The sequence below is a fragment of the Ovis aries genome, chromosome 3 (assembly GCF_016772045.2).
Source record: "Ovis aries strain OAR_USU_Benz2616 breed Rambouillet chromosome 3, ARS-UI_Ramb_v3.0, whole genome shotgun sequence".
Classification (NCBI taxonomy): Eukaryota; Metazoa; Chordata; class Mammalia; order Artiodactyla; family Bovidae; genus Ovis; species Ovis aries.
This window is the reverse complement of record NC_056056.1, coordinates 38,180,657-38,198,572: the sequence shown is the minus strand read 5'-3', so window position 1 is coordinate 38,198,572 and position 17,916 is coordinate 38,180,657. Positions and strand designations below refer to the sequence as shown.

The 17,916-nt window shown below is 35.3% G+C and overlaps 1 protein-coding gene across 23 annotated transcripts in view; it reads right to left on the bottom strand.

Moving 5' to 3' along the window:
- Positions 1-17,916, bottom strand: part of TIA1 (TIA1 cytotoxic granule associated RNA binding protein) — a 53,107-nt gene that overhangs the window by 29,870 nt on the left and 5,321 nt on the right. For 6 of the 23 annotated variants that reach the window (XR_001037475.5, XR_009599793.1, XM_012167463.5 and 3 more), the window contains exons 2-7: positions 12,421-12,523; positions 9,692-9,790; positions 7,660-7,714; positions 7,457-7,489; positions 6,115-6,202; positions 2,887-2,962 (exon numbers count right to left, since the gene is read on the bottom strand). Coding sequence is in view for 16 of the 23 variants with exons in the window: in XM_012167463.5 (XP_012022853.1) it covers positions 2,887-2,962; positions 6,115-6,202; positions 7,457-7,489; positions 7,660-7,714; positions 9,692-9,790; positions 12,421-12,523 (454 nt within the window). In the remaining 7 variants the exon portion in view is untranslated. Of the gene's footprint in view, positions 1-2,840; positions 2,963-3,673; positions 3,740-6,114; positions 6,203-6,725; positions 7,351-7,456; positions 7,490-7,659; positions 7,715-9,691; positions 9,791-12,420; positions 12,524-17,916 lie in introns of those variants that run through there. The other 17 variants (XR_009599794.1, XR_009599795.1, XM_027966654.3 and 14 more) reach the window with 5 other exon arrangements.

Here is a 17,916-nt window from a genome sequence, read left to right as displayed (position 1 = left end):
GCATGAAAATAGTTTTTCAAAGAACAGGAAATCAATTTTACTAGAGAAACACAGGTTTACAAAGACAGAGCCATGTGTTTATCTATGTGTAACTGCTAAATTAGAAGTGAAACCAGCTGACTCAGTTTCTCTCTAGCAACACTCAGTTACTTCAGAGTAGGCAGGGAGGTATGTTCAACCAGTACTGGAGTTTGCCTAGGACACACAACACAGGAGAGGCAAGGGAGCCAGGGGCAACTGCAATCAGCGCTGTAGCACTTTGCAACACCAGAGAATGCCTGCCAAGCACATAGCACAAATTTATAAAAACTAAAATATAAATTTGGGAAAATCAAACTGTGATGATTGTCAGGATTATAATCCACGTCTGGTGACTACAGAGGTCACACATGGACATCCTCTGCTATATCTGACTTTCATACTAACTCTGCATTAAATAGTGACATATAGCAGGGGAATATATTCCATAATCCCAAATGCAAAAAAATGAGTTTTTACTCCACCCAAAGAGCTCAACCTCTATCACCAAGTATTACAAAACATTGACAACCTATTTATCAACCCTTTAAAGTAAATGTGACTGTCAATTCATTGCATGAGGTATTCTTCTACCTTCCCTAAATATTATGCTGGGATTAACAGTAAAGCTTTAAGAACTAGTTACAGTCTCATAGTTTTTATTTTTTCATCTCCTTTTACATCTAGTAGATGGGACCATACATGACAGCTTTTACATCTTCACCTCTCAATATGCTTTACCATTTGCAGTTTTTCTTCTAATATACGGATTTTTCCTAACCTCTTAGATTAATACCTGCTTCTGAGAAGACACTTTCACTTCATGAAAGGAAGATGATAGTTAGAATCTGATTGAAAGATACGATGCCACTATGCGAACAGCTGACACACAATTACAGTGCATTTTACCTTCTTTTGCCTTAACTTAAAAGCCATGTTAAGGACTTCCCAGGTGGTGCAGTGGGTAAGAATCCACCTGCCAATGTAGAGGACATGGGTTCGATCCCTGGTCCAGGAAGACTTCACATGCTGCAGAGCAACTAAGCCCGTGTGCCACAAATACTGAAATATGTGTGCTCGAGGGCCCGCAACAAAGAGTTGTGCCCCCCCACTCTCCACAACTACAGAAAGCCCTCTTGCACCAATAAAGACCCAGCACAGACATTAATTTAAAAAGAAAAAGGCCATGTTAACATTTTTAGGGCTGATTTTTTATTTGAAAAGTCAATTCTGGAAAAGTAAAATGGCTGCAAGCTGGCTGTTATAGTGAATATCTGGATAGGGAGGAATAACCAGACATTAGTTTCAATATGAGCAGACACAGGAACTAGAAAATATAGGACAGTTTGACACTAGTTGGCATAACTGCAAACAGATGTTTTTAAAAACTCAGAAGGAACTGGTACAATAAATGATGCTGATAAGTTTCACCTGAAGTTATCAAGAAATGATATCTATTTCAAATATTCCCTTTACTAAAGAAAATCCTTTCTAAAATACATTTCATAGTATCAAAAATTTTAATGGCTCATTCTAAGGCACTCTTGCCCAAAAAATACAGTATTTTTGCACTTATCACTGGCAAACAATCGTAACATAGAGGCAATACAATAAAATTAAAGGTTAATGAAACCTGAGTGTATAATCCAGGATTAATGCATATAAATTCTGCTACCATCCACCCCTATATTTTTAGAAGTGTGATATCTCTGCATTTAATTGTTTGGAATCTTGAGTTATCACACTAAAAAACCTATTTACTTGAATTAGTAATATATTTACAAGGTTCAAACTTCACATAGTACAATACAGCTAGAAGTGTCTTGCCCTCCTGCCCATGTGCCTCTCATTACCTAGCCCACAAACAGGAAACCTTACAAGTGTCTTGTTAATCTCTGCAGGGGGGATGCAGGGGGAAAAGAAATCACCCCCACCCTGCCCCCTGCCATGCATACACATATAATATACTCTCTTATTTTTTACACAAAGTTTTTTTACCTGACAATATCCCATGGAAATCCTTCCATAACCAGTACTTACAGAGGTTCCTCATTCATTTTCCTTTTGTAAACAGCACAGTATTACATTGTATGGAGAACATACCAAAGATTTTATACAGCTGTCATAAACATAAGCCTTTCCTTCTCTATAACCTCTAAACAATGCTATCCTTCCTTTTCTCTGCAAAACTCAGAAACTGCAAGCCTATGCAAATTCATGTTCAATAGTGTTTACTGAATGAAGGAAATGATGAGACATTTTCAAATACATTAATATACTCTTTTTAGAAAAATTCTGATCCACTGGAACATTTTATTAGCTACTTTTACATTAACATGCGAATATAAAACAGGGAGAAAACAAATCAAATATATATGAGATACTCAATATCTATCCTATCTTTGGATGATGATTTAAACACCTCTACTTTTTATATTCTGAAAACATTTCCTCAGTACTTTGCATGCATCAGGTGCTAAATACATGTGCTTAGTTGCTCAGTTGTGTCCAGCTCTTTACAAGCCCATGGACTGTAGCCTGCCAGACCCCTTTGTTCATGGGATTCTCCAGGCAATACCTGAGTGAGTGGCCACTCCCTTCTCCAGGGGGTCTTCCTGACCCAAGGATCGAACCCCAGTCTCCTGCATTGCAGAGGGATTCTTTACCATCTGAGCCACCAGGGAAGCCCAAGGTGCTAAATAAATGTTGACTAAATAATTGAACAGGAGAAAGAAGGTATCCTCTAGTAAGAGTACTAATTATCAGTGATATGAACAAATGGTAGATGACAGAAATGACTAATAACTGAAATGAAAAGAACATTTTTGTTCTTTCTTATATTGCACATGCACTTTTTATTGAGCTCACCCATTTGTTGAAAAAGGAGACAAAGCCATATCCCTTAGACTTTCCTGTCGCCATGTCTTTTACCACTCGGGCATCTCTGAAATCAGAAACAATCAGAAGTTTAGGTTTGCAAACTTTCCTCTGGGTATCAAGTGAGAATTTCATACACAATTCATTTTCATGTTTCATCTTCATTAAAATGAACCTTTAATACAAATTTACCTTTTATTCTATAAAATTTATCATGTATTAGCAAATGAGGCTTAATTTTATAAACATGCAAATCAAAAACTTCTTAAATATATATGTATACATTTTACAGAAACTGCCTCCCACTTCAAAAAATTTTTACATTTTTAAATATTAAGCATGGTAAAAGCAGCTATTCACATAAATTACTTAATTTATAGGGTTCACTGGCACACTAAATGAATGGCTTTCTTTAACCATGCAATTTATAATTTGCTATTTTACACTATATACTACCTTATATACTACCTAATCATTAAAAAATTAAAATAGAAAACTGGAAACTAAAAGAATGAAAAAGTTGTATATTCCCTAACTCAATTAATTTTTTTCATTTTCTCAGATCAGTTCACACCCCCCTTCTGAACTATGGGTAAATTTTGAGAACTTGACATTTTCAGAAATGTTAAACTACTGAAGAAAAATACTAGACACACACTTTAGTCTTATTCTATATAAGATTTTATACTAAATTCTAAAATAGCAATAAGATTGATTGGAAACTACAAGATATAAAAGCAAAATTTTAAAAAGTCAGAAAGTAAAAAAGCACGCCAACATTTATCCACTGTGAACCGTAGCTTGTAGTTAGCCAGGGCAATTCTGTCCATTCTTCAGAGATACTCTGCAAAATAACCAGAGCCCTATTATTTGAGATTGAGTGAAAAACCCAGCCATGATAGCTAAAACTCCATACCTCAAAAAATTGGACTCAAATTGTGCTTCGCAGGCAATCTGCTTTTAAGTTAGCCAGGTATGTCACAATGCTTGTTCTCTCAGGACACATGAACAAAACAGGCACTTTCACAACAAAAACCCAAGTCAGAAAGCCATGCAATATAATTTTATATTAAAGTATACATAAGCATATTTTGATAAATTTAGGAGTGATTTATTAAGTGCTTAGGGTCAAAATGACAAAGAGGTGATGGTGAAAGAGGAAAACTAATGCAAGTCACTTCTCAATATGTAAAAATACTTATGGTACACATGCATTTAATTTGTAGCTAACTCTTTCTACAGCAAAATCTGTTAGACTACCCTAAACTCAAGGAACAGGAAAAATTTAAGCTGTATAAATTAGGGAAAGAAAGTGCTGTAATTTTATACCAAATATTTTAATAGGCCAACATTTACTACACAACTTCTTTAAATCAAGCACTGTTGCAGAATCTACAGACAATACCTGACTATCATGAGAATCTCTCAATATATGTATTTATCAATGTATCTCCTTTAATTAAAAAGAAAAATCAAGAAGTGATGCTACCAACTGAAAATGGTTCCTTCAAATTTAGAAACACTAACTCTTAGAATAACCTAAAGCTTAGACATTATCTCAACTGAAAATTATAAAACTTAAAGGTCTTATCAAGAAAAAATCATATATACATCAGTAATCATAGTAGACTCTAAGAAAATTTACAGACTACAATTATGATACCAACATATTTAACAAAAAGAAATTATTGATTCTTGATTAAAACGTAATGAAATTACTAAAATTTGGATGTCATTTAACTTACACTCGCCAATTGTTAAACAATCTTTATCTTAACCCCAAACTAAATATTCACGCTTTCAGAAAAGCGACTTCAATCAAAATCTAAATATTTAATAATATAGCATTTAATCTGTTAAAATGTTAGAAAAGCCTTTTCTTCTTAAAGTTAAGTTTTAGGAAATGTTAGCCTTGATTCTTATATTATCTGAAGGAATTCTCTAAGGAAGAAGTAGCAAAGATGCAGATCAGAGTTCTTTAATCCTTTACAGTCCTGTGACTATGCTTAAAGTGGAAAAAATTTACAAAGATACTATACACCAAAATGAAAACAAGCACAAAATTTTGCATACAGAAACTTATAGCGCCTTTAAGAGGTCAAAGGTTAAGACTGTCCAATCTAGGTATCCGAAAGCCAGCTAACCATCATCAAAACCCTAAAACAGACTAAAAAGAACAATCAAGAAATTAGAACTTTATTTCCCTAAAGTCAGTTCTAAGAGATCAAGAAAAATGTCACCTAAAAGAAGAGCCTACCTATAAACTCTAATCTTGTGACTGCTTTTAAAGTTGGCCCCTTACTTGTGATCATTCTTTGGTCACTATCCATTTTCATCCTCCTACCAGTGAATTGAAACTCTTCAAATGAAAATTCCCAAATTTAACATCAATACCACCAGCATTTACTTTCCAGTCTCCTTCTCATTCTCTGCTGTTGGTCTGTCCATCAAACTAAATCAAAGCTAGCATTTCCTTTTTTCTACTCTTCTAGCTGGAATACCAATAATAAAGCAACCAGAAACTCTAAAAACTTTGTTTTCTAGATTCAACAATTACTTCTAAGAAAGTGCAATAATCAACTTATTCTTACTCTATTATAGGCATGCTTTTCAAAATATTAAAGTTCTTTTATGATACTCAAGTGAGCTATTTGTAACAGGCCTAAACTGTACAATTAATAACAATGGAAGCAATACAGTGCTTCACAAAATACTAAGAGGCATTATTATTGTTGTTAATAGCAACAATAACAACAAAAGGACAGATATCCTGGAATTAACATTTAATAACTGCTTTTTAAACTATTAAGGTTTCTTTTTGTTAAAATATATTAACAGAAAATGCATGGTATCATAGAAGTGCCAAAGGGTTTAAACTCCTTAATCACAGCACAAGTTCACTAGATTATGACCAGGCTAGCAAGACACTCATACAAGAAACAGGATGCAGGACAGCACATTCGTCTCTTAAAAGCTAATGCTAATTGAAAAAAAAAATTAAGATAATTGAAGACCAAAGATTTATCAAGGGAAAATAATCTTTGGCTGTTAACTGCTTGAATAGGCTCTAAACAATACATTTATTCAAGTGAATATTAATACATTACATTCAGGTGTCAAAATTAATGTCCAAAAAAATTCACAACAGATTTTCAAATTACTTCTATATAAGATTGTTTTTAATTAAAAGCATTTTTAAATTTATCTTCTGTTACTTACGATATTCTTCCAAATGGCGCAAAAGCAGCTTTTATATCTTCAGTTGTAATTTCTGGACTGAGATCACCAACAAAGACATGGAAATGATCTTATAGGGGAAAGGAAGGGGAATTGAAAAGAAAAATACAATTTTAGAATTTAAAAAAATGCTAAGATCTATTTAATAAAGTATTCTTAAAATAATTTATGTATTACAATAAAGTATAAGTAAAACACTATCCTACATCTAGACAAATTCTATCAGTTTTAAATATAATGAATAATGAATCAAGATGACAATACAGGAAAGATTCTCCTATGATATATCTAATGGGAGACTGATAGTTACATTTCTACTTATAACCAATTATTATACTGGCCAAAATAAACTAGTAATATATAACAAGTTTTGCAAAAATATATATATATATATAAATAAATGACTTATTTACCATTCTAATAGTAATTATTCACATTCATTCAGTTTACCACTACATTAAATCTAAACAAATTAAAATAGTGGTATTATGAGTTATTAGGCTAGATTTGCCTCAGTTAAGACAGTTTACTGAAGCTAGCTATGAGATATACTTGGTTTAACCGTATTTTGTGAAGAACAATCAAAGAAATACCTTGCATTGCAACAGTTTGATGTTAAAGTATTTGAGTTTTCTCAAAAGCCAACAGTTTTGGTTGCCCAGACATTACACCATTCAGTTTATGTGAATCCATGTGCAAGTGAACTAAGACTGAAGGCAACAGAATGAAAACAGTAATCCCTTCACTTTATATCAGAGTCATTAAAAAAGCACTGGAGAGAAATAATGATCCCATATATGAAGTTTTCTTAAAAAGACAATGCTCAAAAAAAAAAAAAAAAAGAAACACTTTAAATATACAAAATAGTTGGATCAACACTTTAAATGGACATACATATCAATTCTGACAAAGTATATCTGGAAAGAAAAGTTACCCCTACTTGGCAGGCCTTAAGCAACATATTAGGTTGCCATTTGGGAGACACAGTTTCAAGTGAAACTCAAGCAATAAGATCTGGGTATGAATCACAGAACTTGACCTCAAGGAAACAGGGTATCTTGCCCTTCAGTGGTGAAGTATTTCTAAGGCATCAGGGGCTACCAAGGCGGGGAATCAGAGAACTTGAAATAGCACCCAAGAAGTGGACAAGCCACACTTGGTCAATACTGGGAAAAAGGGGGAAAAATATTGCCAGAGAGACAAATAGAAACACGATCCCTCCCCTCCCCGCTCCCCCCAACATCAAACAAAAAAAACTTCAGGTGGTTAGTGAATAAATACCCTTTCAAGAGATTTCATTTTATGTTTAAGAAGATACAATTACCTTGTGAACGCTGTGTGCTGACAACGGTACTACCTGATGACAAAGATTAGATTTGTTCTTAAATTTATTAACACAAACACAGTCAATCATATCTTAGGATAACGATCAAAACATTACTGCAAATGCATGATGTTTATATGCTTTACAAGAAAACTACTATGTACAATAAACACAAAAGTTCAAAGAGTATAAAATATACTTACTGCTTGTGTCTTTCTTTTGACTGCTGGGAGTTGTTGCCCAATTCACTTTGACTTCCTAAAAAAATTTTTTCTACATTTATATTTCATAAAAATAAAGGTCATAATCAGGTGTTACAAGATTTGCATCTATGAATACAAAGCTATATGTCTGACAAGAAGCATTCAAAATTTTCTGGTCAAAATTTCAATACTTTTTAAAAAAGAATTAACAACTTTGTTTCATTAAGTAAGGACATTAAAAAAGTCATTACCATCTGTTATCATTGCCAATTTTTTTTTTTAAGAAAAGGCATTTTAACATTAGGAAAAATGTAGAAAGGACATAATATCAGAATTATTTCATTTTTCCCTTCAATACTTATTTTTTAATGTACACTTCTGCAAATATTAACAAAGCCTAACCATACATAACTTCTCTATTAACATTCAACTAACCTGCCTAATTGCACTTATCTCACACTTTACTTTTGAGTAAAGTAATACTCAAAATTCTCCAAGCCAGGCTTCCAGCAATACGTGAACTGTAAACTTCCAGATGTTCAAGCTGGTTTTAGAAAAGGCAGAGGAACCAGAGATCAAATTGCCAACATCCGCTGGATCATGGGAAAAGCAAGAGAATTCCAGAAAACATCTATTTCTGCTTTATTGACTATGCCAAAGCCTTTGACTGTGTGGATCACAATAAACTGTGGAAAATTCTGAAAGAGATGGGAATACCAGACCACCTAACTTGCCTCTTGAGAAACCTATATGCAGGTCAGGAAGCAACAGTTAGAAATGGACAGCGAACAACAGACTGGTTCCAAATAGGGAAAGGAGTATGTCAAGGCTGTATATTGTCACCCTGCTCATTTAACTTCTATGCAGAGTACATCATGAGAAACGCTGGGCTGGAAGAAACACAAGCTGGAGTCAAGATTGCCAGGAGAAATATCAATCACCTCAGATATGCACATGACACTGCCCTTATGGCAGAATGTGAAGAGGAGCTAAAGAGCCTCTTGATGAAAGTGAGAGAGGAGAGTGAAAAAGTTGGCTTAAAGCTCAACATTCAGAAAACGAAGATCATGGCATCTGGCTGCATCATTTCATGGGAAATAGATGGGAAAGAGTGGAAACAGTGTCAGACTTTATTTTTTGGGGCTCCAAAATCACTGCAGATGGTTGATTGCAGCCATGCAGAAATTAAAAGATGCTTACTCCTTGGAAGGAAAGTTATGACTAGATGGCATACTAAAAAGCAGAGACATTACTTTGCGAACAAAGGTCTGTCTAGTCAAGGCTATGACTTTTCCAGTGGTCCTGCATGGATTTGAGAGTTGGACTGTGAAGAAAGCCGAGTGCCGAAGAATTGACACTTTTGAACTGTGGTGTTAGAAAAGACTCCTGAGAGTTCCTTGGACTGCAAGGAGATCCAACCAGTCCATCCTAAAGGAGATCAGTTCTGGGTGTTCTTTGAAAGGACTGATGCTGAAGCTGAAACTCCAATACTTTGGCTACCTCATGCGAAGAGTTGACTCATTGGAAAAGACCCTGATGCTGGGAGGGATTGGGGGCAGCAGGAGAAGGGGATGACAGAGGATGAGATGGCTGGATGGTATCACCAACTCGATGGACATGAGTTTGGGTAAACTCTGGGAGTTGGTGATGGGACAGGGAGGCCTGGAGTGCTGTGATTCATGGGGTCGCAAAGAGTCAGACACGACTGAGCGACTGAGCTGAACTGAACAGAACTTACCTAAAGTACCAATAATTTTTTTTTTCTTTTATTCTTCCCCATTAGTAGTCAGCATTCCTATATGTTTCAATAAAGCCTGGTAATTCAACAGTTACTGCAGTATTTACCATGTGCAAGGCACCATGAAGAATACTAACATAAACACACATACTCTAAAAGCTTTACCCAATCTTTTTCATATTAACTGTGATTGTTTTCTGTAAAACAAATACAATGCTTCTAAAATGGAAATAAAACCTTTTACAGCTTAGAATTTTCCAGTGCATGTCACCTTCTTTAATTACGATAGCTTACCTTACCCATTATCTTCCGCCCATTCATAGCAGCTAGCGCTGCAGCTGCATGACGATGCTCATAAAACTCCACAAAACAATATGGATCATTTCCAGCTGTCTGTTGAAGAAGAGACACAAAAGTCAGTTTTATGCCTTATATACTCTCCTTACTTTAAAACTATAAAAAGTTTTATACAGCTCAGTATCAGGCCATGGAGAATGAGGGGCTGTTCTGCAAGTAAATGTTTAAGATAAGACACTAAACAACAACAAAAAATAACTCTTTTTACAGAAAGCTATCTTCTTCAACAGCCTGTATTATACTACTATATGTAATTTAATCTTTTATTAATGATTAAACGTTCTAATTAACCTTCTTAAACCTATTACTAAAAACTGAAGACATTTTCAGATAAGTAAAGGTTTAGAATAGGTTTTAGAACGTGGACTTTCTGACATTCAAAATTTCTGCCTGCTTAGAAGGCCTTTAAAAAGCATTCTTGGGAATTCCCCGGTGGTTCAGTGGTTAGGACTCCGTGAGCCCACTACAGGGGGCACCAGTTCAATCCCTGATAGGCGAACTAAGATCATGCAAGCCACCGTGCAGTGCAACCAGAAAGAAATTCTCTCCTCTCTTCTGTTGGTGTTCGAAGTGGTTGAAGCCTGATGACAGGCAAAGCCTGGATGTTTTCTTATAAGGAAGTAGAAAAAAATACCCAATATTTTCACACCTCCTGGTGTAAAACACCAAATGGCTTCATAGCCCATTTTAAAATTCTTTCCATAATCGCCCAAGCAGAATTATTAAAATGAGAAACTAATTCAAAAGACTAGAATAATAATAAAATAAAGAAATATGCCATTTTATTTCATGTGCAATTAACAGTTTAAAAAAAGTGTCCCTGACAATGATTTCAAAGAATTTTAGAGTAAAGAGGCAACCACCAAATTGATGACATTGAAACTATCCATTACTTATTTTTAAAAGCATTAGAGAATATATAAGTGTTTTTAAAATTGTGTAATTCAAACTAATGCTATTCTTAATGGGAGTTTTACTACCAAGATCCATGTTGACAGGCATCAGAATCAGAAAAGTGGTTAAAAAAGTGGCTTACATCTAAGAGTATGGCAATCAAATAAATAAGAATGTTCATTTCACTTGTGTCCAGAAAAATAAAAACTATACTTTTTAGATTAAAAAAAATTCTAAGCATATGCATTATCAGCCTTTGTACTCTAAAGTCTTAGTCACTCAGTCATGTCAAATTCTTTGTGACCCCATGGATTGTAGCCTGCCAGACTCCTCTGTCCATGGGATTTCTCAAGCAAGGACACTGGAGTATTCCTTCTCCAATTCATCCTCTATGGAGTATAAAATTAATAAATATGAACATCAGTCCAACAGTGTGAACAGACTGGAATTTAGACTTTAATAATAATAAAATAATGATAAGAAGCAGGAGAAAGAGTAGTCAACCTAAGTCTTTGAGTGACGAAAGTCCAATTTATACAAAGTGGCAGAGGCTCCCCTAGCTAGTCTTTTTCTGTAGGTGCAGCAGTCACTAACACTGTGCTAGCGGTCTTTACCAGAAAATTGAGAAAGACCTAGACAGAGAATAGCAGCCTATAGATCAATGGAGAGAACAGATCAATCTGGATTTACATCCTTGCTTTGCCTCATTTCTGTATATATTAAACAGGAATAACATTTGCTTTGTAATGTTTCTGTTGAGTATTTCTGATGAGGCATCAGTATGAAAATGATAGGCAGTAAGTATTTCGTAAATGCTACTACTAAGATAAGGAAGGAGACCCAGATGAAGGAAAGACTGGTTTTAAATTCTCCATCATTTCCCTTTAAATCTCCCTCTTATCTTTCTCTATGGGTACGGGAATCTTTTATTTATTATCCAAAGGCATACAGATATTAAATATGATTAACAGAACATTTTAGAAGAGTGTAAAGAATAAAAACATCTGTTGAATCCATCTGTATTGTGTGTAGGTGACTCTGCCACATTAGGAGAAGTTTCGACATTTTAAAATACAAGACCAAAGCCAACTGGCTAAATAATTACTTAAAAATACAAAGTTAAAAAAAGTTTTAAACTGGAATATAATAGAAGAGAAAGTAGTAGATACTGATACATAATGACTTTCTTTCCTGGAGAAACAAAAACTTAAAAGTTTAAATGCAGGAAAGACCATGGGATAAAAGGATTTCTCTTTAGTACTGTTTTTCTCATCAAGAGAATTTGAAGCTGCCTTTTTACACATATTATGACTCAGGATTAATACCAATTACATGAGTGAATTGATGTTTTTTCTATACAGTAAGGTCTGATGAATAGGCACTGCCACAATCAAAGAAAAACTTGAATTGTGACCTTTAAAAATAAAGTTTAAAACATCTTCACAGTATCAAAGTCTATTATTTCTTCTGCCTAATTCCCATTTTAATTAATAATTGAATTTCTATATTTGCCAATCAACTGACACCACATAACAAAACAATTCTGATGCCTCAATACATTTTAAAACAAGAGCCCCACATATAGTTCTCATCTGTTTTGGAAATGATTAGATCTAGTCTCTCTTTACAGAGTAAAACAAACTTGGTGGCCAAAATGGACTTAAACCTTTATGAATTTACACTGTATAAACCAACTTAGGAGATCCTGGAAGTAATGGATTTAAAGAATGTACTAAAAAAAAAAGAAGAAGAAAGTTAACTAAGTAAAATACCCTTACATCCATAATCATTTTGCAGTTTTTACACGGTCCAATCTGGCTAAAGAGCTGGAGAATTAGAGCTTCTGTGACATCTCTGGAAAGGTTACCAACATATCTGAAACACAAAGAAAAACAATTCACCACTTAAAATTTTGCTTCTTTTAAATCAGTTCCTAAAGTTGAATACTGAACAATAAATTGGGGGAATAGGCAGATCTTTGCTGTGTACTACACTATTGAGGAACTTATAAAAGTTTGAAAACTTCAAAATCTCTTACAAAACAGATGTAATATATGTTACTTACAAATATACTAGACAGTTAGCAGAGGGAAACTAGTAAGTATCTGTGTTTAGTGAAGGTTGCACAAATAAAACCTGTTGCTTCTATTTAAGTTTCTAGGCTTACCTTAGGAAGATATGCCTAAAATACCTCAAATGAATCATTTGACATGTAGAACAGTTCATACAATCAATCCTAGAAAACTCTGCAATTATTCTCTTTCTACAGTATTACTGAGAACATTAAATAAAATTTCCTCAATGTTTAATTCACATGATTGTCCTAAAAGTGTCCAATTGAGGTATACTTTGGTTTAGACAGTAAACATATTTTTGAAAGATGAATCAATCACTATCAACTGTTATACATGCTTACAAAAGAAAGGGAAGCCTTTTAATAAATATCACCGATCAGTGGAAGCAGAAAGGGAGTAGAAAGATTCTAGGAGACTTTTAACAGATAATGTAAGTTGGTGACTAACAAAAATTACTGTAAATAATGTATTACAAGACAACATGACTGGGATTAACCTTACTTTTTTAGGAGGGAGGAGGATGATCCTTATTTAAAGGGTTTATAAATATTCAAAATGGGATTTTGAAATGAGATTACCTCCAGGTATGTTAGTTTAATTACTTCTGAAATCAGAGAATGTAGTCTGCCAACAACTGTAGATGTTTTAATTCTTCTGCTAAGAATCCTTCAGGGAATGTGATGAAAGGTACGGACCCTCTCCCCAGAAAAATAAAACACCTATATGTACCAGAAAGTGTGGATTCAATTCCTTCCTTCTATTTACCCATTCAACAGACTATTGAATGCTTACTATGAAGGCATAGGAATAGGCTAAAATGGCAAAGAGAGAAGTGCCAAGTCTTAAGAACAATGAACAATTCCTTTACAGAAAAATGCTAGACAATAATTGTAAACTAAAATGGCAAAGAGAGAAGTGCCGAGTCTTAAGAACAATGAACAATTCCTTTACAGAAAAATGCTAGACAATAATTGCAGACAGACAGCATTAAATTAATGATGTGCAAACCCTACTGAAATCATTGATTCAGTCATGAACCATCAATAGATGTAAACTTAGGTGAAAGGCTGGTAAGAAAATAGATATGTGCAGGGTGCCTAAGATGTCACATAGATTACTTAACAAACACAAAGGGAAAACTCACCTTAAAAGTGAGAATTCTACACCGGTCAGAATGGCCATCATCAAAAAGTCTACAAACAATAAATGCTGGAGAGGGTGTGGAGAAAAGGGAACACTTTTGCACTGCTGGTGGGAATGTAAATTGATACAGCTACTATGGAAGATGGTATGGAGATTCCTTAAAAAAAAAACACTAGGAATAAAACCACCATATGACCCAGCAATCCCACTGCTAGGGATATACCCTGAGGAACCCAGGGTTGAAAAAGACACATGTATCCCACTGTTCATTGCAGCACTATTTGCAATAGCTGGAACATGGAAGCAACCTAGATGTCCATCGACAGATGAATGGATAAGGAAGCTGTGGTACATATACACAATGGAATATTACTCAGCCATAAAAAGGAACTCATCTGAGTCCGTTCTGATGAGGTGGATGAACCTAGAACCTATTACACAGAGTGAAGTGAGTGAGAAAGATAAATATCGTGTTCTAATGCACATATACGGAATATAGAAAAATTTTATTTATTTACAGGGCAGCAATGGAGACATAGAGAATAGACTTATGGACATGGGGAGGGGAGGAGTGTAAGATGTATGGAAAGAGTAACATGGAAACTTATATTACCATATGTAAAATAGATAGCCAACGGGAATTTGCTGTATGGCCCAGGAAACTCAAACAGGGGCTCTGTATCAACCTAGAGGGGTGGGATGGGGGGATGGGAGGGAGGTTCAAAAGGCAGGGGATATATGTATACCTGTGGCTGATTCATGTTGAGGTTTGATAGAAAACAACAGAATTCTGTAAAGCAATTATCCTTCAATAAAAAATAAAAGAAAAAAGTGAGATCTCTAGGCCACTTTGACCTGGTGATCAAACTTTAAATCATGTTATGAACGAACAATGAGACATTGTGTATACAATACGAATTATACAGTATCATGTATGAAATATTCAAGTCAGAAAGATCTAACTTGAATTTAGCTAAGCTTAAATTCAGATCTAAGTTTACAGGATATTGAGCATATAAAACAATTATACAAATTCAGATCTGGGATATTATATAAGGTGCCTTATTTGATATCTTAAAGATTACCGTCCTTAAAAAAAAAGATTACTTTTGATTAAGAGGGACTTAAAAGACACTGACAACAATATTTACCATTAATAATCTTTGACTGAATCCTAGATTAGGGAGGGGGTGAGAAATCGCTTTTTCTTACAGAATTCTAATTAATAAATGTACCAGAAATGAGGGAAATCATCATTAAAACACCTTAGTAATAATGTTACAGCTAAGAATTCTTTGATACACCTCCCTCTATGAAGTGAACCTTAACTTCCCTCTCCTTGAGTGTGGGCAACTCTCAGTGACTCAATTCTGACAGGGTATGTTGAGAAAAAAGGTAGTCACTATACAGTGGAGATAAGATCACGGCATACGGTCCAATCACTTCAAGGCAAATAGGAAAACAATGGAAACAGTGACAGACTATTATTTTGGGCTCCAAAATCACTGCAGACGGTGACTGCAGCCGTGAAATTAAAAGACGCTTGCTCCTTGGAAGGAAAACTATGATCAACCTAGACAGCATAATAAAAAGCAGAGATATTACTTTGCCAACAAAGGTCTGTCTAGTCAAAGCTATGGTTTTCCAGTAGTCATATATAGATGTGAGACTTGGACTATAAAGAAAGCTGAGCACTGAAGAATTGATGCTTTTGAACTATGGTGTCGGAGAAGACTTGAAAGTCCCTTGGACTGCAAGGAGATCCAACCAGTTCATCCTAAAGGCCATCAGTCGTGAATATTCATTGGGAGGACTGATGCTGAAGCTGAAACTCCAATACTTTGGCCACCTGATGTGAAGAACTGACTTGCTAGAAAAGACCCTGATGCTGGGAAAGATTGAAGGCAGGAGGAAAAGGGGCCAACAGAGGATGAGACGGTTGGATGGCACCACTGACTCAATGGACATGAGTTTTGAGTAAGCTCTAGGAGTTGGTGATGGACAGGGAAGCCTGGCGTGCTGCATGCAGTCCATGGGGTTGCAGAAGTCCATGGGGTTGCAGAGTTGGACACGACTGAGCGACTGAACTGAAAGGATACAGAGGAGGAACAGTACCCTTCATAAGTGCCACAATGAAAGATATCTCCTCACATATTACAGGAAAGGAAAGACACATGACAACTAAACACAATGTATTTTGGATTAGATGTTGGAAATGAAAAAGGACATTAGTGGAAAAACTGGGGAAAACAGTAATAAAACTTGCAGTTAATAGTATTGTACCAATCTATTAACTTCTTAGTTTTGATAATCATACTATGGTTATGTAAGATCTTAACATTAAGGGAACGGTAAAGGTCAAGTGAAAACTCTGAACCATCTCTTTAACTCTTCACTGTCTATTTTTACCCAACTCATGTGCCTATAAGAAACCCTAAGGACTGCATATGTCTAAAGGAAAAAATGGCTCTTCTGAAAATTTAATTCTAACATCTACTTTGCTAAAGCTAGGTAATCCAGTGATAAACTGACAGTATGTAGGGAACCTGGAGTCTGTCATTTACTCTGCAAAACTTCAAGATTTTTCTCAGAAAAAAATTTATCAAATTTTTTCTCAGAAACTCAAAATTTCTAAGTGATTTTCCTAGTTTGAAGATAGCTAATAATAAAAGCTACTATAAAAAGCATTAAGGTCTGTACAGCTTTTGTATTTAATGTGGCCAGCTATATAATGTAAATTCCTGGAGCCTTTATCAATTAACTTCACACAGCTGTTTATTAAATCTCTTCAGAGCAAGTTATACAAACAACTTGCTCTCAACCTTTGACACCAATAAACCTTAAGTTAACATATGTAAGTCTCAGTTTTATAAAACAAGTTTCTTTAGTTATCCCATACTTTGTCACATATTACTGTTTCTTAAGCAAAGGATTTCCTATTAACAGCACAGATTAAGTTACATATGTAAGGTTTTTTTCTTTCAAGGCTGCCAAACATCTTCCTACATTTAGAGAAATCTTCACCCTATGGCAAAGCCTGACTCCTTTTCAAAAGATGAAAGGCTAAATATGGTTACATAGTCTACCATGCATATGGTCTGGGCTAGTCCAATACTTTGGCCACCTCATACGAAGAGTTGACTCACTGGAAAAGACCCTGATGCTGGGAGGGACTGGGGGCAGAAGGGGACGACAGAGGATGAGGTGGCTGGATGGCATCACCGACTTGATGGACATGAGTTTGAGTAAACTCCAGGAGTTGGTGATAGACAGGGAGGCCTGGCATGCTGCAATTCATGGGGTCGCAAAGAGTCAGACATGACTGAGTGAATGAAATGAACTGAGGTCATGTTAGAGATATCAGCCCTGAACACAGAAGACAAAGACAGGGGTTAGAAGCAGAAACTGAAGCGAATCCACTTTGGTGGCAAACAGCAGCAGAGTCCCATGTCCAGTGGAAGCTGAAGTTGTAATATCAGGCCCTCACTGTATGTGGTAGGAGTATCCTTTCTGGGATGGTCTGTAGCTTGACTAGGACTGTGGGCCTGACAGTTGTCTCTCTTTCCTGAACATTTTCTAAGCCAGGTTCCATAAACTTCCTCCAAATTCTGAAAGTGTCCTCTCTCTATATATATATATATTTTTTTTTTTTTTAAGCAGCATGATTGAACAATTCTGAAGCTACTTTTTGAAATTCTAAGACTGAGCAAATAAGTAAATATACTGGTAATATATATACTGGCAATAGAAGCCAAGTTCTTCACTGTTGGGAGAATGGAGTTACGAATACAGAGAGGGGAAAGAACAGAATGAACTCCGTAGCATCAGACTAGAATTGGAACTATCAGTGAAACTCTTGGTCATGTGTATCTCATTCATTTCCCAGCTCTAACCTCCAAGTGGACCTGGTTCAAGGACCTAATGAAGCTCAGGTTCTTGATGTCTCACTGCAGAAAGAACTCAGTGAGACAAAGTGACAGGTAACAAGTGGATTTATTCACAGAGAAACACTTCACAGACAAGAGTATGGCCCCAGTATATATATATATT